The 21928-nt window shown below is 41.0% G+C and overlaps 2 protein-coding genes across 9 annotated transcripts in view; one reads left to right on the forward strand and one right to left on the reverse strand.

Moving 5' to 3' along the window:
* The window catches only part of AP2A2 (adaptor related protein complex 2 subunit alpha 2), a 48776-nt gene extending 46925 nt beyond the window's left edge, over positions 1–1851 (reverse strand). For 2 of the 4 annotated variants that reach the window (XM_062619089.1, XM_062619088.1), the window contains exon 1: positions 1654–1851. In XM_062619089.1, coding sequence (XP_062475073.1) covers positions 1654–1720 — 67 coding nt within the window. In that variant the 5' untranslated portion in view covers positions 1721–1851. The remainder of the gene's footprint in view (positions 1–1653) is intronic. The other 2 variants (XM_062619091.1, XM_062619090.1) reach the window with 1 other exon arrangement.
* A 5644-nt stretch (positions 1852–7495) lies between these two features.
* The window catches only part of CHID1 (chitinase domain containing 1), a 125542-nt gene continuing 111109 nt past the window's right edge, over positions 7496–21928 (forward strand). Inside the window, exons 1-7 of one of the 5 annotated variants that reach the window (XM_062619094.1) lie at positions 7496–7635; positions 10985–11127; positions 14035–14184; positions 15014–15146; positions 16156–16200; positions 17469–17587; positions 19035–19096. In XM_062619094.1, coding sequence (XP_062475078.1) covers positions 11002–11127; positions 14035–14184; positions 15014–15146; positions 16156–16200; positions 17469–17587; positions 19035–19096 — 635 coding nt within the window. In that variant the 5' untranslated portion in view covers positions 7496–7635; positions 10985–11001. Of the gene's footprint in view, positions 7636–10907; positions 11128–14034; positions 14185–15013; positions 15147–16155; positions 16201–17468; positions 17588–19034; positions 19097–21928 lie in introns of those variants that run through there. The other 4 variants (XM_062619095.1, XM_062619096.1, XM_062619092.1 and 1 more) reach the window with 4 other exon arrangements.

Genomic DNA, 21928 nt, shown 5'->3' on the forward strand with positions numbered 1-21928 from the left:
AAATGCTCCACCCCTGGCAGTATGCAATGCCAGGCTAGACAGAGACTTGGGTGACATGGTCTTGTGTGAGGCATCCCGGCCCATTGCACAGGGTTGGAATTAGATGATATTAAGGTACTTTCTAACCCAAACTATTCTGTGATTCTGTGCCATGTTACACATGCATAGAATACCATGGCACTGGAAAATTTCCAGTAAAATTGTTGGGCCAACCAGACAAAGCACAAAAGCATTCATGTAACCTTGAACTAATATACAACACATTTGATAAGCCTTCTTCTACACACACAAGAACGAAGTCAGAAGAAACCTAAGGATCTGCAGGTCTATTCTGAAAACAAAACAAGACAGCTTATACTGTAAGGAAGATCAACCTTAAATTTTACATACAAAGCCCTTGTTTACATGGCTGGAAGTCTAAATCATCTGAATTTAGTTTAAGTAAACTCTGTGTTTTAACAGTAATTTTATCAGCATGATTTTCTCCCTAGCCTTTTATATTAAAAGTCATCAACATGAAGATTTTCCTAAGCAGGTGAGGTTATTTCAATAAAAGCCATCATCATTAGATCATCATACTTTGCATTTAAAAATTCTCCAAATCCACATTCATCGGTTAGTGAGGAAACCTTACTACTGCTGCTGTTTTTAAAGTAGCCTCAGGTAATCTACAGAGACAAAAAGGTGGACAAAACAGAACTGTTTCATCACACCAACCACAGCGACCTTAGCCCTTCCCCAAGCAAGTCCTGCCACATCATACACTTAGATCAGTTACTCAGATTAATATTAAGCTGCTATCACATGCAATTCTCAGTCAAAAAGGTAAGTTGAGCACTGAATGTACCCCCAGACATACATCGTCTTTGCCTACTCTCTCCCTCCCAACCCAAGTAACAGCAGCTGTACTCCTCTCTGCATTGCGCACTCACGGGCATGCTCCCCCCTCCTCCCTCAGGGGGACAACTAACTCGCAGCCCTCTCCATTCCATTTTTAATCACATGGATCCTAAGAGCTGATTTGTGCTAAAGCAGAATTTTAAAGCCAATTTAAGCCAAGCCTAGCCATACCCACAGAAGGCCCTGCTCGCAGGCACCCTTACAGAGGCCTGCTTTCTATCAGTGACGTTTCGAATTGAGAGGCGTTCACGGACTTGGATGGAGACCAGAGCCGCCTCTCTCTCGTCCGCCACAAACACTCCCGCACCCCGAATACACGCCAGCTTAGCTTCAGCTCCTTATAAATAACAACGACGACGGACGCCAGCCTCTTGGCATCCCCTTCCGCCGGGACAGCGACTGCAATACCCAGCGCCCCTCCGCAGACGCGTGGGAGGGAAGCTAACAGGGACAGATGGGAGAAAAATACCCCAACCAACCCACCCAAACGCACAAATCAACCCAAACCCGCAGCCCAAAGCCTCAGACTGCTCCCCCTCCCGCAGCGCCGCCTCCCCCCCCCCCACCCCAGAGCGCGTCGCCATTTCGTGAGGCAAAAGCGCTCCGAGCTGCCCGCTATAAGGGATAAGGGGAAGAGAAAAGCTCTGGTGAGGGGATTCAGGGAAAGAAGCCCCGGCCCAATGGGGCAACGACCCGCAGCAAGGGCCGGCCCGGCCCAGGCCCCAGCCCCACCGCGCCTCGGCTGCCACTCACAGTTACGGATATCAGAGATGAAGACCGCCAGGCCCCGCATCCCATCGCCCTTCGACACCGCAGGCATCGTGGCGCGCGATCACGGCCGCCCAGCGACACGCCAAACCGCCACAACCACCACCGCCACCCACTCTCCCCGCGGGATTCTTCAGGCCGCTGCCACCGCCTCAGCAGCGCGCAGGCGCCGGGATGGCTCCCGCGCCCCCGCGGGCGACTGGCGCGCGAGGCTCTGGCGCCACCTGCCGCGCCGAGGCGGGCGTGTTGCGGGCCGCGGCGGCGAGATCGCCATGTCCCCCGGCTCCTTGCGCCGCGCCCTGGCTATCTCTGCAGGAGCCCGGGCCATCCTGCGTCGCGGGAGGGGTGGCTGCTTAGACGCTGGGGCCTGAAGGTTGGCGGTGCTGTTACTGGGACGCCATTACCGGTCACCGCCATCAGGGCAAACAGGCACAGGCCGACGTGAGGGGTGCTAGGCAGGCAGGGGCAGCCCTTCCCCGTGAGGAGTCGGAAGAGTGGCTTCAACCGCTGGATCCACGCGTGAATCCATTGCACGTTCCCTGCTTATGAGCGGCCTAATCCCTTCCTCTCCCTGTGCTCCTACTGCTCGAGAAGCTTTATGATTTCTGAAGGAGAAATATCAAGATTCGCAGGTGCCTTCCGAGGATGTCATTTCTGAGGGAAGAAAGGGACAGCCGATCAGGAGACAAGAAAATTACAGTTCTGCGGTAAGCTTTGGGCAGTCTGATAGTCTAGGATCTTATTTCTAAAATGTGGAGAGAAGCGTACAGGCTATGATCTTGCTTTCCACAGGGTGAAGTGATGGAAGCCGTGCCTCAGTCCTGCAGCTCAAAAGGGGCCCCAAAACAGTGCATGGAATCTACCAGGTACCTCGTGGAGTTACTCTGAACATTTGCCAGCCCAAGAGCAGAGCCATCTTTTGTCACATCCTTATGAATCTGCCCTCAGCTGCGTAAGAGATGCAGTTGCTATGCGTGGTCATTCACAATCCTTACTCTCTGTAGGCATGCAGGCACACAAACCCAGGGCTGCATCTTTCTCATGAAGGCTGTGACCATGCAGAGCAACACACTCCCATGCCACATCTACTCCAAAGATTACAAACATTTCAAGTTTAAACCATCCTGAACATGCCAAAGAGGTAGGACTGTGCAGAGCATTTAATCTCATCGCTGAAAATAGATTCAAATGCTGTCAAAACTATTAGTCTGCCTAAACAAAAGTATACTGAGAGTTTCAGTCATAATGCAAATGATTAGTATACTTAGTGGATTATAACAACCAGGAGAATTGTGGGGTTTAGGGTTACTAGTGATCAGTCATTTCATCTGTTTTCCAGTGTACTTAAAGCCATTTCATTTCCCCTGTTCTCCACTGTCCCTCCTCGAATTGACCCCAGTATCTAGCTTTTAGTTACAACCTGTTTTCCAAGAAAGGCACTCAGTCTTCACCTGACACCATCAAATTCACTGTTTCCCTGGGGAGCTTGTTCCCGTGGTTAATCCTTCTCAGAGAGAGCTTGCTTCTTATTTATCAAGCTCCAATGCCTTTAAGTTGATACATTTTTCTCTCATAGATAAAGAACCACATAAATGTTGATACTATCTCTCTGGTAGTGTCTGTACACCTCAGCTCACCTCTCAGGGGTCTGTTGTGCGTGTTTTCAGGATACATTATTGCATGAGTACTTTTTATTTATGTAAGTATTAGAAAGACAAGATGACAGCATGTGGTAGTCACACATATATCAATTTCTCCCTGGATCCATTCTTTAATTCAAGTGCAACTACAGGCAGTCATGTACAACTAGTCTAACATTCAGCTCAGATTCTCTGCATTTGTAGGTTTCCATAAAGAAAACTCTTTTCATAGCTTTACAAACTTTGATGCTTAACAATAATTTTCATTTACCTTTGAAGTTGAAAACTTAAGATGTCACGACATAAGAGTTTTTGTTTCAGAAAAAAAATAATATTTTTGAGCTAACCAAAAGGTTGAACTGATTTCTACTCTTAAAAGCACAGTGACACCTAAAGGCTAAGTGTCCTTGTCTGGCTGTATTCTAGACAATACTGCAAGTCATGCAGGTACACTTTAGCTACCTTTTAAGTGGTGGCTTAAGTACTGCTACCAGAAGAGCTGTAACAGTACCAAGCTAAGTTTGGGCTGCAAATTCTGCTTGAGAACTGGGGTAAATTCAAGTAGTTAACCCACGTGGAGCTCTCTAGTTTTGTAACTATACTGTGAAATATTTAATTTGAAGTAGCTCAGTACGCAGTACACATATTCTGGTTATTTTATGTCAACCTCCTTTGACTGACTTCTGAGGCCTTACTATACTCATCTTTCCTCTCTGTCTTCTTTTTTGCCTCAACAACTGCTTATGCAATTATGGCAAATGCGTAGGTACGTGTCTGCACTTACTGCCTCATAGTTTAGAGCTTATTAGCCCGTTTCAGACAGTTTTGCTAAAGGGAAGATGCAAAGAAAGGAAAGAGAGACTATAATGGTCTCTATACGCATCCTTACTGAAAGAACCATTGTAATGTGAACTCAGCTGTTACACAGCACAGAGTTCACACTAGGCACAGCCCTTTACAAAACCACCGAGTTAATAAATCTGGAAAACATTTTGGTTTGAGCTTAACACCTATAAAACACTAGTCTGAAAAAATAGATTTCATTAGTTCCATCCCAAGATGTGATTTTTAAAGATATTTAATTACTGTAAAGTAAGCATTAAGGTCTCAAGAAATGCTTTACTATTACAGAAGATGTTTTGCAGCACATTTGTTTGCAAATAAATCCACAGTTTGTCCCATCTTTTCCATGTCATATATGAGTTGCTTTAATACTTTTCAGAATTTCATTGCAATTTGGTACAAAGACTTGAATAATTACACTGACATTCATAAACCTATTACCATTAAACTGGATGGATTCAGCTGGTGAGTATCCGTTTGTGGGAACTACAAAAAGGAAATTGTTCCTTTCCCTTTGTTACTTCTGTCAGATTTGTGCCTCATCCCATCAGTTATTGCTTTCTTCTGCTCCTCATAGTCATTCTAACCATTACTAGAAGCAAAGAGAGCTTGAGAGAAAACAGAATCAGTGGCTCCTCCACAAGTACACACAATCATGTTTCTCTACCTGACATCTAACATTCATTATCTATTATCAGAGAGCACAGATTTATCAGCAATGCCTTCTGCAATGTCAGAGTACCAGATGTGCTGCTTTCAAGATTAAGAAACACAAAGTTAGGATAATATCACTATCATGAAACCCTAAACTTCCAGAGATTTGGGATGCATCTGCTTAGATCTTTTCTTTCCAGTGAGCTCAATGACCAGAAGGGTTTTATACTCAAAACAACCTGCTTATATTAAAACATAGAATAGAAAGCTTTAAAATAAATTTCAAGAAGGTAGATGAGATAAAATATTGGTAAATAAAGGCTTTAGGAACAAAGGCTTTGCTACCTGCATGCTGGCAGAGTAATGTCAGCCAGCTGGGTGTCTTTGTGAGTTGCAATAAACTCTATATAATTCCTTCTAGTTCATAGGATTTTTATCCATTTAACCTCTGAGGTCCTTCTGCTGTTTCTTTTAGCTTGCTTTCTTCCTGACTACAGGCTTCCACTCATTTCTTGCTGCCACACCATTCTTACTTTCTGAGTATGCACAGTTACTCGACGGTAAAGCAACACACAAACCCTCCCCCAGGTGTCCTATCTTACAGCTTTTTTAAAGGAATACTAGTGTACAGACAGAAGACACAGAAATAAAACTGGTATGGTCTATCACAGGCAACCATAACCTATTTTTAAACTTATTTATGCTTCTTTGAGCTGGCCACAAATGCATATAATTAAACCAAAAGACTTATTGTCAGTAGTAATAATCAAAATCAGTAACTGCTAGAGTATGAGGAATAAACAGAAAACTGATCAGCATTTTATGTAAAATACCCTCAAAGCCTCAAAAGACTTTGCATTTTTAGGTAAAAAAAAAGAAGTTAAGAAGCATGAGATAATTCCAGGAAAAGTAAAGTGGTATTTAATGAGTTAAAATTAGTTGCACATAGGGAACTTTGGTGCTGAGATGTCCAGCACTCTTGCACCCAGCCTTCAAGTACCTGGCTCAAGAAAAGAAATTCATAGTGCCAAGTTCAGTTACTGAATTTGTTATTCAGTGCATGGGGTAGACAGTGGGAGTTAAACAAGATACATTCATGATTCCCAGAACAGATACAGATTCCAGTATCTTTGGAGAACATTGAAAATGTGGAAGCATAAAGATCACATTATCTTTTAGTCTTGCATACTGGAATGTCAGTCTCTGGTAGGGACTGCCCAATACCTACCTACTACCAACCTACTGTAGACATGTTAAAAATCTGGATGTATGCTTACATAAAAGGTCTGTGATTCCCTTATAGGTAGCTACAGGTCTCCTCAATGACAACTGTCAACTAGTTGCTTTCCCACTAAGACTGCAAGTAAGAGTGTCAATAGGACAATATAATGGAAATGCAACACAGGACATCATCGATTTCGTTACAGAGAGATTGGAAACAAATCTGATTTTTCATGCCCTTGTGCCTTATCTCTGTTGTTCCTCCTGTTTAGAAGTGTAACATGGAAACATTTAAAGTTTGTGGGAGATGAACTGCATATTATGAAACAACAGAAAATCTGGTACCACATTAATTCTAAATTACTTTTGGTACTGAAGTTACGCACCTTTTAAACTTGGGTAATTAATATATGAAAATGTACTGCATTTCAAAGATGCCTGTCAAACAGTCCTATGAGATTAAAAAAAAAATTACAACTTCTGAGTGAAAGGTGAAGGATTCAGAGGTGTTTGGGTAACACTAAAGAAGTGGGACGAGACATTCCTTTTTCCTGCCCTTTAGTCTGTAAGTGGGTCTAAATGTTCTAGTGAGAGTACCAGTTTCCTTTCTGAAGTCCTTGCTAGAATTTAAATCTGGGTGATTTAGTTCACATCCATAGCATTTGCCAGAGAGACCATTTATGCAGTTCACTGTCAAGACTCATTCAGAGGAAAAACATTGCTATTTTTCTTTTCAGTGCCAAAGAACATTCATGAAGATCTTTCTTACACAAGAGTGAACAAAAGAGAACAGATAGGAGAAAACAAGATAACCTTCCAGTTAAGCTTCTGGGAGGAAAGGCTGCTGTTGGGAAGTGGGCTGCCGGATATGCTAGGCTTGCCACTACATCATGACATAACACATCTGTTTTTACGAAGTCTTTTGGTATGGTATGCATACCAATGCAAGCAGCCCATAAAATTAACAAGGTTACATCAAAACTTCCACTGCAGTAAAAATAGTAGTAGTCACATTGTATGTGAAAACACAAAACTGAAGATAATAAAAATCTCAATTTAAACCATAAACATTTATTTTAAATCCTGTTAACGGCCATCTAACACTTGACTCCTCCTTTTTGCATACCTGGAGTTAGCAATATTTTTTGCTGACTCTCAGCAGCCTTGGCTGTTACTTGGCTGTCTCCTGGTTTGTGCACGTATTTTAGCCCAAACTCCCACGTTCCCTACACTATTTGCCACAGCTTGTAATAAATCAAGAGGTTCCTCTAGGCAATTTATGGTTAGACCGTGACTAACACTTGCTTTCTCCGGGTACTGATGAGCGCCGATACCACTCGCCGTCAAGAGATAGCGCCATTAGCGGCCCTCCACCGGCGCCCGGCAGCAGCAGCCCGCCGCGACCACCACGCCCCGCCCCGTCCCGCCGGGCCGTCACCAAGCAACAGCCACTCCCTCAAGCTCGCAACTGCCGGCCTTGCCTCTCCGCCATGTTGGCGCAGCCAGCGCTTAGCTGCCACCCAGCGCTCTCCTTTTCGCCGCCTCAGCCCTGCCCCGTCAGCAGGCGGGGCGGTGCCGGCCGCCTCTACTTCCGAAGCGGCGGCAGGCGGTAGGTGGTGGCAGCGGGCGGCTGAGAGCTGCCTGTGGGGAGGGAAGGGAATAGAAGGGGGCGGGCGGTGGGGCTGTGCAGCGGTGGTGTGGGGGCCCTCGGCTCGCGCCGCGGCTGGAGTGACGGGGTGACACGGCAGTTGAGGTTGCCCTCGGTGGCTGCACGGGGTACGAGCTCGGAATTAGGCCGCAGCGGGGGCTGGCACTTGAGGGAGCCTGGGCTTGGCAGGCTTGCAGGCTGCTGGCCGTCACAGGACTGGGTGGAAAGCTTTGGTCTCCTGAGAGTCAGACGAGTCTCGGAGGCAACTCTTATTGTCAAAGTAGAACACCTAACAAGAGGAAAAGGAGTGATACTTAACAAAAGCTATAAGCGGGTTTCACTCTTCTCACACCTGAATCTAGTTTTTGTTTTAACTTGAAAGCACATCGACGGTATGCTTCTTCGACTTTTGTTAAGTGATGCAGACTCCTGCAGCAGTAGTTGGAATCATGTTTCTTTAGAAATAAACATTAATTCTGGTTTCCAAATAGCTACTGTATCATCCTCCAAAAGTGTTTAGTTTCTTTGGTTGCCTCTTTTGGGCAGCCTGAATCTATGCCAGCTTCTCTCCAAGATTCATTTAAAACCACTGACTGTGTTTCCTCCTATGGAGACTTAAACAGCATTTTTAACCTGGGTTAGAGACAAATGTGGGCTGCAGATCAGTTTATCAAAAAATGCATTAAACTTTAAGTTGTAGTGTCAGTTGAGCAGAGTCTTCAGTTTTGCTTGCATTTTGCAGTGATACAGGAAATGGATGCCGAGCTCATGTAGTTCTACTTGGTTTAATTAGTCTGAGGAGAATTAAAAAGATATGAAGGAAAATGAGCAGAACTAAAACTTGATGGAGGTCTAATTTTGTAAAGTTTGAAAAATTCATGCTTATAGTTACCATAAAGAGCATTTAAAGTTTGCCTAGATAATCTGTATGTAGTAGAGCAATGCTATCTACTCAGTTTTCACTAAACTGATGGTGTTAAAGAACAAATTATTAAAACAAGGTTCTAGCCAGGAGTCGATATTGGACTGTCACCGGCAGAAACCATTTTCCCACAGGCTCAGTGCTTCCTATAGATCTAGGTGGATGTTGACTTAACAGTAATGGGAAGATGAATATGATTGTGTCAAGGAAATGAGCACATTTTGATGTCTAATTAGAGTTCAGTGATGGCTTTTTTTAAACTTGTGTTCTTCAGCTGTTAAATGTTCACGTCTCCTTAGGGAACTGGATGCTCTTGCTAATTATTTCTGAAAGTGAAATTAAACACCTCCAAATCAATATATACGAGCTTCTGGAAGAACTGATATTCTGTCCAGATAATTAAGACTTGTATTGACTATTCAGGATCTGAACTCTTCATCTCTGCAGTTGTTTATAGATTTTGTCAAGCTAGATGGAACAGAGTAGATGCTATCAAGAGCAGCCTGCTTGGTCTGATGTTTTAGGATGTGGAAAACAAAGGGTTACCAGTGACCTTGAAGTCAAAGAAGAAGCGTATCGCCTTAACTATGAATAATATTGAATATTTCAAATGGTATAGCAATTTAGCTTTTATTCCACTCTCTGGATCCAAGGAAGCTTTCTGCTTTTAATTTTCAGTGTTTATAAGACTTGACTAAAGCCTTGAAATAATTCTGTACATGAGGGTTTTGCTGCTCTGTTTTCTTGGGTGCTAGTAGCTTTCTTCTTTCCAAGCACTTCTACTGCCGTCATCCTTCTTTGTTCCCTAATGATGTGCTCCTCTCTGGTTTACTACAGAATCCCTAACTCCTGCAGTAAATATTTCTGCTTTTTAAAACGTAACTGCAAAGCCAACCACATCCAGAAGTGCTTCAGTTTAATGGGTTGTTGATCTCATCTCTACATTACAACTCTTGGTCTCAAATAGCTGCTCTTCCATTGACTATATTTCCATTTAACCTTTAAGGTTCCTTCTGCCACAGTGTTCCTTTAGAGTGCTGAATCTGCTTTTGTGGTATGTATCACCTTATGTTTTGTAGGGGAACAAAATATTCAGTCTTTGAGCAGCACTTGTTATCAGTGCCAACAGAACAAGTCTTGTAAATATGACTTGGAGAAATGAGATCGTAAGTCTTCAAAATGAGTGGTAGAAATGTTAATTCTTCAGAGTAATACAGGAAGCAGGAGATTTTTTTAAGTTTAACAAAACCTCAGAAGATTCTGGGAAATGTAACCTTTTTTTCTTTCTCCATTAGGACCTCATAATGATGAGAAACAGCCTAATACATATTGAAAGCTACTAGTTTATTACACATGAAAGCTAGTCCCAGTTTGATACTTAAGACTTCCAGAATTAGTAGCAGGTTGCTTTTGTTCATTCTGGTATTTTACATCCTTTTGCCCTGGTCTTCCTAGTGCTTAATATTTTTACTCTGTGTTCTGTGGTTTGTTTTTTGTTTTGTTTTGGATTTTTTTTGTTCTTTCCTCTGACAGAACTAAATAAATAGTGCTGAACAGAAATGTTCTCTATTAATTCTTAATTCAAGAAAATCACATAATTAAACTGAGCACTCCTTTTAAATAATGCAGAGCAGTTTGATGTAAAACTGAAACGGGAAGTGCTCAGAAATCTGGAATAGGGTCAAACTGTCAGTCGTTCTTTTAGACCAAAGGGAAAGGATCCCTGTTTTGTGTGTGTGTGATTTTGGTTTTGTGTTTTTGTTTTTTTGGTTTGGTTGTGTGTGTGTGTGTTGTGTGTTTTGGTTTTGTTGATTTTTTTGTGTGTGTGTGTGTGTTTTTGTGTGTGGTGTCTTTTGGTTTTTTTTGTTTGTTTTTTAATTCTGTGTGTGTCACCAATTTGGCAAGGAACTGAAAACAGTGCTCTCACCTGTTAAAGGCATATAACTATCAGCATATGGCTATAATTCATTCTGTCTCTTAATTAATTTGTGACTTCCTGACTGGGTTGTGCAGGAGCAGAAGCAAATGGTATCTCTTATTTGCTGTAGGGAAGGTAAAGTGATAGTATAATTGTTCTGGGCAGCAGACATTTATCTCAGTTTCAGCTGTAAACCATTACGCTATAGAGACTCTTTAAAAGGGAAGCTGTAAGTGCCCAACCCACTCTGTCTGTGATCAGTCTACTAAAGCAAGGGACAAAAAAAGATGTTCAAGCCTAGGGATCTTGTAAAATACTCTATTTTGCTGTCAGAGGAAAAGCTCTATTAAAATGGCACTGCCTTAATTCTACAGGACAGAAGACAATAGCTTGATTTTTCTTAGGCAAGAAAACTGAATTAAACTGTTATATTCGTCTTTTCATAGAGATTTGAACCTTTATGTTTTCAGGGCAGGAGAAGCTTGACATGGGGAAAAACATAATGAGGCTCCTCTGTACTTCAGTTTCTCTTACTGTGATTTGCTGGCTAGCTGAAGGTACTCTGTCAAAGACAGATGCAAAGAAAGGTGCTACAAAAAAACTAGAAGAAAAGGTAAGACAACTGAAATGCTAATTTTATTTGGCATGTGCAGTGAACTAATTGAACTTTGGTAAATGCATTCGCATTCTGTCAAAATGGTGTTAAAAGCAATCATGCATTTCTATTGAAGCTTATGATCACAAATAAGACTTCTTGAAACTGTCCTTTCCTTCAGCTTTTATGAGTGTCTCAGATTGTTCACTCCATGAACCAGCTCCTTGGTGCAGACTTCTGGAACTTTATCCCCCATGCAAGCTTCAGAAGCAGGAAGTTTTTTGTCCCCTCTCGCTTAGCTAAAGGAAACATATTTCCATCCCTTTAGAAAGAAGAGCAGGGAGTACTAGTTTGGGCCAAGAGCTCTAGATCATTTACTGGTGAAAGAGAAGGTGATCTCAGCCTTGCTAATGGGAAGGCTGCATTCTGACAGGAAATTTTGAAGAGCCTCCTAACCAGCAGTTCCTTTGCAGATAGAAATTATTCAGAGTCTCGCAGCAATTTGAGCAAGTGGAGCCAACATGCTGAAGTCTCTCTTAACTTGCTGAGCATGTTCTTGTTTCCTGTTTCCTCCCTTTCAAAACTGCAAGAAAGCACAGCAGTGCAAGAGAATGTGTGTGTATGGAGAGGAAGTACATTTACCAGATCATATACCAACTATGTGTACTTACTGTTGCCAAACATGTTTGGGGAAAAAAAAGTAGACATGTTAAAAATTCTCTCTCTTAAATTATAAATATAGTTAATCGTTCAATATACAAATGCATCTCTCATTGCTTGTATTACTTGTTTGCTCAGTATCTACCAGGAAGAATCATAGAATAGTTAGGGTTAGAAAGTACCTTAAGATCATCTAGTTCCAACCCCCCTGCCAAGGGCAGGAACAATTCACACTAAACCATGTCACCCAAGGCTCTGTCCAGCCGGGCCTTGAACACCGCCAGGGATGGAGCATTCACAACTTCCCTGGGCAACCCATTCCAGTGCCTCACCACCCTCACAGTAAAGAACTTCCTCCTTATATCCAATCTAAACTTCCCCTGTTTAACTTTTAACTTGCTACCACTTGTCCTATAACTACAGTCCCAAATGAAGAGTCCCTCCCCAGCATCCTTATAGCTCCCCTTCAGATACTGGAAGGCTGCTATGAGGTCTCCACGCAGCCTTCTCTTCTCCAGGCTGAACAGCCCCAACTTTCTCAGCCTGTCTTTGTACGGGAGGTGCTCCAGTCCCCTGATCATCCTTGTGGCCCTCCTCTGCACTTGTTCCAACAGTTCCATGTCCTTTTTATGTTGAGGACAGCAGAACTACACACAGTACTCCAAGTGAGGTCTCACAGGAGCAGGGTAGAAAGGCAGGATCACCTCCTTTGACCTGCTGGTCACGCTTCTTTTTATGCAGCCCAGGATATGATTGGCTTTCTGGGCTGCAAGCGCACACCGAAGCTGGCTCATGTTATGTTTCTCATCGACCAACACCCCCTAGTCCTTCTCCGCAGGGCTGCTCCGAATCTCTTCTCCGCCCAACCTGTAGCTGTGCCTGGGATTGCTCCGACCCAGGTGTAGGACCTTGCACTTGGCATGGTTAAACTTCATGAGGTTGGCATCAGCCCACCTCACAAGTGTGTTGAGGTCCCTCTCGATGGCATTCCTTCCCTCCAGCATATCAGCCAAACCACACAGCTTGGTGTCATCGGCAAACTTGCTGAGGGCGCACTCAATCCCACTGTCCATGTCACTGACAAATATGTTGGAACAAAAGAAATTCTAGTCTGCAGATAGTGAGGGTAGTGCAAAGTGTTAAGTCTTATGCCTAAAGCCCGTATGCTAAACCAATAGATAGTTTCTGTGTACTCACCATGCACACTTAGGCCTTTTCTCTTTCTGTCTACTAAAACTATTTGTGCTGTTTCAGTTAAAGCAAATTTTCCTTAAATAAAGGTGTTAAGAACATTGGCCTTCAGTGACCACAGTACAGCATAATCAGTCTAAATAGATCCAGTTTTAGTATTCAAATTATTGGTTAAGAACTCCTGACCCCTTTTTGTTGCTTTGGGGGTAACATGTCAGAAAGCATTGGCTAGGGAGCAGAATGCCATCAGCTGTGGTGAATGATGTTCTTTAATCTTATAAATTCTTGTGGTTCAAACCCAGCCAGACAGCTCATTCACTCACTGCCCCCACCTTCTTGCCCTCCCCCTACTCCCAGAGGGACAGAGAGGAGAATCGAAAAGAATGCAACTCCCACGGGTTGAGATAAGAACAGTTTAGTAACTAAAGGTATAACATGAATCACTACTGCTACCACCAATAATAATAATGATAAAGGAAATAAGGGAAGAGAATACAACACCTCAGCACCCGCCAACCGATAACTCGCCCCACCCCAGCCTAACTAAGCACTGACCAATACCTTGTCCAACCCCGCAGTCTCCTAGCCCTTCCAGGTAACTCTCAGTTACATCCTGGGCATGACATGCTGTGGTATGGAATACCTCTTTGGTTAGTTTGGGTCAGGTGTCCTGTCTCTGCTTCCTCCTAGTTTCCCCTCCTCCCTGGAAGAGCATGAATCCTTGGCCAGACCAAAACATCAGTGTTATCAGCTCTGTTCCCAGTCTGAAAGTCAAAACACAGCACTGCACCAGCTACCAAGAAGGAGAAAAATGACTGCTACTGCTGAAACCACGACAATTCTTGACTATTACTTTTTAATTTGTGTACTTTTTGCTTTGCAGACAAAGTTTACTGCTGATGACAGATCATGTCTGAGCACTGTTTCAGTTTTAAGTCAAACTGCTCTACATTGTTTAAAAGGAGTGTAGGGTTTAATGATGTGATTTTCTTATTTTATTTTTTCTTTAAGTTTGTTGCTATTGAATGTTGCGCTTATGTGTAGCTGATTGTAAACGCTGTCTTCTCCCCCCAGATACTGCATTCTGATAAAAATGTGCAGGACAGGGGACTGGTAGTTGTGGATCTAAAGGCAAAGGATATTATACTGGAACACAGGAGCTATTGCTTCAAGAAGATGAGAGAAAGACATTTCTCGGGAGATGTTCTGGGTTATATTACTCCTGTAAGTTAGCAAAATGAATAAAACTGTGCTTTGAATGAATATGCAGGACACTGTGCTAATTTGCAGTCTTGCATCTCTGCTTTAAAAGCATTTTTACAATAATGGAAACTTCTGGTCAAATGCAGTCAAATAGAGCATTATTCAGGTGCTTGTTCTCCTCCCCATCTCTTGGAGGATGTCTTAAGTCATACTGTTTTTTTTTCTTCGCTGGTACAACAGAGATGATAGTATTCTTATGTCCTCAATGAGGCGTGTGAAGTTGCAGTAAAGTCAGAACAAGAGGACTACTAAGTGTCCTCATAACACATAGCTACCAATTTGAACCTTCTAAATAAACAGTAAAAAATTTATGTTGCTGTCAGACAGATCTCTTTTGCTGTCCAGTCTTGCTGTTATTCAAATGAGCTTTTCTTGAATAATTAATGCTGCTTTCTTTTGTTTAGAGGATGCATTTCATTGTATCAGTCTTACACAGCTCAAAAAAGAAGTAGGTGCCTTATAAATTTTCACCTTTGTCAAGTTCTCTTGAGCATAAATGTAGTCTGTAAATTTGAAACTGTGTTGGAATTTACATTCAGATTTCTGTAGTGCAGGGGAATTTTCACAATCGGAAGATTGCCTTTCATGTAGCTATCAGTTTCCAGAGTACTTTCTTATTTAAGTAAAAAGAATATCCCGGAAGGTTTATTCAAACTAACAAATGGGGACCTAGGAAATGATTACATTTGTATGAAAGACTTTGTATTGGTCAATAGTAAAGTGAACTGTATATCTTGCTTTTGAGCCTCTCACTTGTTTGTTTTTTTTTTTCCCTCCTTTCTTTTGCAAGTGGAACAGTCATGGCTATGACATTGCTAAAATATTTGGAAACAAATTTACACTAATCTCACCAGTCTGGTTACAAGTGAAAAGGAGAGGGAAGGAAAGGTTCCAGTTCACTGGACTCCATGATGCTGATAAAGGTGTTAACTTTATTTTTCTTTGAATATGCATTGCAAGTAAGGTTACTGGTCTTGTTGCAGAGTAGGTAGCTTTGGCAATATGTTAATGTGGGGTTTTCTGGTTCTGCCTCATAGTGAAGTACTTCCATCCATTCAATTATTTGAGGGAGTTTTCTTTAGAGTGAACTTCTTTCAGTCTCCATTGGCTTCCACATGCATACATAGCTTATCAGTTCAAAGAATGAACAGGAAGATTGGCTTTTCCACCAGGCTGTCTACAGAGCCCCTCCTAAAAAAAAAAATAAAAGGAAGGGACAAAGAATCTGTAGAGGCAGAAATAGTCTGGTATTTGCACTGTGCAGTTGTTTACCTGTTGTGTGGTTCCCCCCCACCTTTGCAAAAACCTTTGGGTGAGTTTGTTTTGGGAATGGAAGATAATTTTAATCTGAAGAGTTTTTGTTTTTTTTTCCTTTCAAGAAACTGGTGGCAAGTTCACATTTCAGCTAGTATGTTCTTAAAATAATAACTAAATAGTTTATGGTTTTGAACTCAACTGAATAGGGAATCTCATTTGAAACAGCTACTGTGTTGGTGTCTACTAACAAATTCTTTGTAGTGCAGTGATTGCCAAGAGGAGTGGATGGGACACTTATAAGTACAATCTAAAAAAAAAAAAAAAAAGAAAATTCCAAATTCCTCCCAGGTGATGCTCAGTGACTATGTAAGTGTTGTTCTAACTAAGTAGGCAGTAAGATAGTTTCCATCATGAGGCAGAACTATGAGCAGCATGAGAGGGCTTGGGTAGGCACTACTGTAAAATTGCCGTAAATGCTAGTTGTGCTGTGGTGGAGGCGAATACCTTTAAATTCTGTGTGTCAGAGGATGTTTCGTTTGTGTTGGTTATGAGCTAGTAGTCTGGCACAAAGATATAATGAACTAGGCTACATTATTTGAAGAATGCTTGAAAATATGTTGTCATTGTCAACATCATTCATATTTTAACAGTTGTTCTCTTGATACTGTTTGACAGGTTGGATGAAAGATGTCAGAAAAAACTCCAAAAACATCAAAATTGGTGAGCCTTTGCATTATTTTGGTTTTTGTTGTTTTTTTTTTACCATCTTTAACTGCTAGCTGAGCAAAAGAAGGCTTTGCTGCGGATGTGTATGGGAGAAAGGGAGGTTACCTTAGCATAGCTGTATGAAGGAAAATGTATGAGAAGAAAAATAAAAGCAGTTAAAAATAGATAGTTAAGTAACTGAAGTGTTAATCCTGTTGGTGCCCTAATGTTTTGCCGTAACTGCTTGTTTCTGGACAAACCCTGGGTCACAGGGCCTCCTTGTAGGGGCAGTTTGTATTTAACACTATGTGTATACAATAGTACTGGGAGGGCAGTCTACAAACTTGTTGCTCAGTTAAAAAAAAAATCCAACTCTGAGTCAGTTAGACTTTCTTGCATGATAGTTGAAAAGTCCTCCTTTACCTCTTCTCCCCTTGAAGCTGGGAACTCGAGGGATGTGCCATGGTGCGTGTCTTTAGGGAAAATATCAAATATTTCTGTAGAGAGAATTCTGTGGAATTGCAAACCCCTTCTTAATTCAGAATGGAGTATGAAACTGAAATGCATTAGAAAAACTGAATGCTCAGTCAGATATTTGAAATCAGCTGCCAAATGATAAACCTTTAAATCTCTTCTAAAATACACTTCTGCATCCTTGGTAGTTACAGAGGGCTTAAACATAACTCTCTGTGAGTTGTTGGCTTTTCTAGCGTGCATGATTATCATATGTTTCGACAGCAGTTTCCCTGACTCTTGTCTGACTGTTTTGAATGTTTTGGTTTGCTAGAAAAAGAAATTACATGAGCTCAAGTCCCTGTGTTTTCCAAAATAAAAATTTGTCACAGGGTCTTTAGTAGAAGAATGTACAAGGTTGCGTACAAAAGAATAAATTAGAATTTGAGGTGAACTTTTCTTGTTCTCGTGATAGAATAGATGCACAACTTGCAGAAAGACTGCTGCTTCGTGTTGGTGGTATTTTAAGACTTTACGTGGGGCTCAGTTAAGATCATGAACTCAAGTAGTAGAATCAAATAGTTCAATCAAGTGAAGGTATCTTTTCTTAAAACTTGCATCACTGCTGACCTTTTAACTAAACGTAAAATGAAGAAGAATGTTCTACAGTGTCAATTTATCTGTGCTGCTGAAGTTGGTCAAAGAGCAATGATCTTAATTATGGAATGTGGTGTTTAGTGGCATCTCTGCTTGTATCTGCTGTCTTCGGTTTCTGCAGAAATATTCCAGCGTAGATAATAAATTATTCATTTTCACTACTGATTGACAACTTTACTTGATAGTGCCTCGCATTTTGTTTGATGACTGGACTTACCAGGACTTCGAAAGTGTTTTTGGCAGTGAGGATGAGATCGAGGAGCTTTCCAAGAGTATGGTTCTGCTAGCCAAGGTAAAAAGACTTTTCGAAAATGCTTATAAAACAGTGCGAGATTATTTGATGCCTTTCGAGTGGGTGTTTTCTCATTTTTAGAAAATCTGCTCAAAACAATAATGCAGGAGGATTCTTAGTGATGTGTCCTAGTATGTACCCAGTTCCTATAGATACGAAGTATTTATACACTTAAGTGCAGCTAACTACAAGTCTAAAGTGAGATTGTGCAAGTCTGATCAACATAACCTTGTTATGTTATCGTTGGCAACTGCACAGGTGACTTTTACCTGCTGTGAATGATGATTGATAAAACTTGTTCCAAACAGCTGTCAGACTGAGCGTTACTGGGGTAGTAGTGGATACCTGATAAGCATCTCATGGAGGTTGCGTAGTGAGCAGACTGCTTTCTTTTAGGTTTCTATTAAAAATAAATCATATTACACAGGGGTTAAAACTAGTTAGTAGCATTTTTTGATAAGCAGAAATAGGGTCATGAGTGTAATGAGTGCTATTTTCTGTGTGATGGGAGTACATTTGGGCTCAGTGTGACAGAGCTGATGAGCCAGTTTTACTAGCAACAATAACTCACTGGATGTCTGTTACTGTACGATTTTGCTAAGGTCTGATAAACCAGTTTGCTTAAAATATTAAGAGGTTGGAGAGAGGAGAAGAGAATTTCCTTTGAGGAATGGTTACTAAGATTTTTCTGTGCAGCCCCTTACCTCATAGCTTTAGAGCTATGCATGTGTGGGACTGAAGTTGCGCCAAAAGACATTCACCTTTATTGGTTTATTCATGACAGTTTGCTTCATTACTGTCAGAGTAAGTTTTCCCACTTGCTACACGATGTAAAGAAATCTTACTGTACTCCAGAGGAAGATGGATGTAGAGGTAATTGAATAGTTTGTTAAAACTTGTAACTGATACATCAGTTCTAGGTCCTTGGTAAGGGTTGGCCCCTTAAGGAAAGCGTACTTAAGTTGGCAATATCCTTGATCATGCCAAACATAAATAATCACAAGTGAGATTAATTGTGGGAAATGTTTGGAATCATACCTATGCCAAGTTAGCATTTACATTTTTAGACACAAGAGCTCATGAGTTTTTTGCCAATATACATGTAAATGTGTGTTAAATGATTTGCTTAACAACCATCGCTCATTAATGACTGAATTTTCCCAATCTGATATTGGTTTATCCTGTAAGAGTGGAAGTCATGGGTTAACTAATAGAGGTCTTCAACTTTTGCATGTTTGTTAAATAATTTATGCTTCTTTTTGACTTTTTCATGACATGCATTAAAGACAAAGCTGGTGTAGGAATACAAAGCATGTTCAATCTGTAACAGTATGAGAAGTACTACAGTAATTGTGTGCTTTGATACCGTATTATAATCTCTGATAAAAGCATAATGAATAAGCATGGTGATTAATTTATGTTGTTGTTGTTGATTCCCTTTACTTAGAATGAAAATTTTGATGGTTTTGTAGTTGAAGTTTGGAGTCAGCTGGGAAATCAAAAACAGACGTGAGTATCAGTCTGTAGGATGCAATCCCTAAAAATTGGCTCTTTTAAAGTATCTTTTTAATTTGTCCATATTGGTTTGAATTTTTCATTATAAATAAATATACTTCATTCTAGGACAACTAAAGTTTGTTCCATTTATCTTAGAATGAAGTAGAAGATTCTACTTCACTCTACATGAATGCAAAGATTACACAATAATCTTCACAGCAGACCTAGCAGACCACATTAGCCTTTCATGCTTGAGTTCTGCAAGGTGTTACTGTTGTGCAAGGGTGAAGAGGGTACCTCACTGTATGCTTACTCAGATGTTGACGCAAGCCTGTATTATGACATTGACTGGTTTCGGTTGCTTCATGAAGCTTGCAAATGGGGGATGCTTTCAAGACCACCAAATTTGAGCTGATTAGGAAACTTTCCAAGCCTTTTTATAGAGATCTTTTAGACATACTGAAACTAAAACCAAAATCCCCAACAAGAAGTAAATCTAGGGAGAAACTGGCTTTGGTTTTTTGCAGACACGGTATATATAAGGTCTGTATTTTAGAGTACTTAATCTACCTTTTAGTAGCTATGCTAAGAAGTTTCAGTGAGTCTGCATTTATTGTAGCTGCTAAAACTAAAGGGCATATCCATATTAAGCTGTTGCCTGACATACTGGTTTCCTTGAGCAAAAGCCCCTTGGCTGTCTTAACACCTGGGACAAGATTCAAGATAAGGCAATCTCCAAACTGCTGCTTCAGGAGGAAAAGGCAGAATGCGTGTGGAAATGAATGATTCAGTGCAGTAATCTGGCAGTTTTGTGTTATTTCCCTCAGGAAATTCAGGCATCCATTCCCTAAAGTACGCGCTCCTACCAGCTCTCTATTGCCTAAAATGTCTGGGGAAGACCAGATTAGAAGAAAGCTTCGCAGAATGCAGACTTTATTATTGAAGACTTTAATCTTTTAAAAATGGTTACTTCAGGTTATTCTCTTCAAAGCAAATGCTACTGACTGGCACATAATAGTTACTACTGGAACTGAGTGTGCTATTAAGAGAGTCCTGCCATTTCCCTAGAAAATCAACACTTGGGAGCAAAGAATTGAAACTGCAGCATCTTTGTAGCTTTGACAGGGGATCTACCATTTGTACTGGAACAGATAATTCTTAAACTAGATGTTCTTGCTCACAATTATGTAATTTGCCAGGTTGTTCTTAAGAATTAATCTCTATACTGAGCTCTGAATCTATTGCAATAAGACAGCCAACAAGGTGATTTAAGCAATTAGTAGCTGCCAGTCAGAAGTTGGGTGTAGTGGTCAGTTTATGTATTGTGTTTCCTGTATTTCAGTAAAATAGATGCTTTTCTTATTAGTTAGCTTACATGAATGTAAGACAGACTATATTACTGTAATTTTAAGATTCACTGAAGACCAACTTAAGCATACTGGCATCAAAGTTCTGTATTGCGAATGACACACATGAACAAAACATACTTTTTTTTATTAGCTCCTTGGGTAAGTTTACTTGTGACATGGTAAAAATGCTACTCTTTGCCAGAAGTAATGCTGGTTCAAAACAGCATTGCTTGTCCTATTTAGTGTCCTAATAACTGTTTGTCTTAGGGGAGGTACTGCTTTGTAGTTGCTCTAGCCTTTAGTAGCCAATTGTTATTTAGGTGAAGTATAGAATCACTGCTTACATACTCGCTATCTGTTAGTGATAAGCAGGAGTGGAAAGTATTTTTCTTCAGAGAAGGGTCATACTTGTAGAGTAGAATGCTAACTGCCTTCTTTGCTACAAGTCAGCAGTGTTTGATCATATGTGTTCACCTGTGAATAATGATTTAGGGTCACCCCAACAAAAAAAGTGGAAGATGGTATTTGACATAAAAACATGAATAGAAACAAAAGATATGAACTGCAGATTTTCTTCCTCTTCAAGACCAGATTGGATTTAAGTGCTTTATTGTAAACTCATCTGTGGTTTTTTCCCTTCCTTTATTGCCACTTCCCTAGAAATGGTTAAGGTGCTTAAATTGAAAAATACTTTGTGTTGGGCTTACCTCCTCAGAGACAAAGATTCTGACTAAGGCTTATTTCGGAAGCAAGCTGAAGCTAGCTAGTGTGTGGAACAACAGTTCTGTTAATGTAGAAGCGCATCATTATTTTAAAATTTTGCTTTGTGATGCTTGTAAGGTATGAGACCAGTGTCTTCATAATGAGATTGTCATTTTGTCTATCACTTGCTCAAAAACTGGATGGCTTGGGTATCCAGTGCCCCAGAGGTTTTCCCTATCAATATTGTTTTGAGTGAACATGTGCTTTGAACAGATCTTGACAGATAGAATAAAGTGAACTGGGAACGTTGTCAAGCCTGTATTTTTATTGCCCACTGAGTGATGTTACTTTGGGAGCTGCTGATTTCCTTTTGAATAGCAGAGCAGTTATTCCTGTTAAATGGATAAGCATAGATGGTCCTTTGCTTCCCTTGCTCCTCCCAGAAAAGTGGAGCAGCTCATGACCTCTTCAGCCCACAGAGTGGCAGTATTGTAACATGCCTCATCTTCCTTGTCAGATTATTTCGAAGGTGACAAACATCAGTAGTAAAGCATGTTTTTAACTTTGGAAGGGTGGGGATTGGTTGACGCGTAGGTGTCAAGACAGAGATGACCCCTGATTCTTTGGAGATGTGAAGTTTTTGTAGAACAGCCATCGTGTATGCTCCATCTAAAGCATCTGTATCAACTATTAGGTACATAGTATAGGCTTTCCTGACTCAGATCCTTGAAGGTCAAACAGCTGAAAGTAGCTTAATGTACTCCTAGATAAAGGAACAGAAGATATAATGATG

This window comes from Pezoporus occidentalis, unplaced genomic scaffold (assembly GCF_034315485.1).
Source record: "Pezoporus occidentalis ecotype Australia unplaced genomic scaffold, CSIRO_AGI_Poc_V1 ctg21, whole genome shotgun sequence".
Lineage (NCBI taxonomy): Eukaryota > Metazoa > Chordata > Aves > Psittaciformes > Psittacidae > Pezoporus > Pezoporus occidentalis.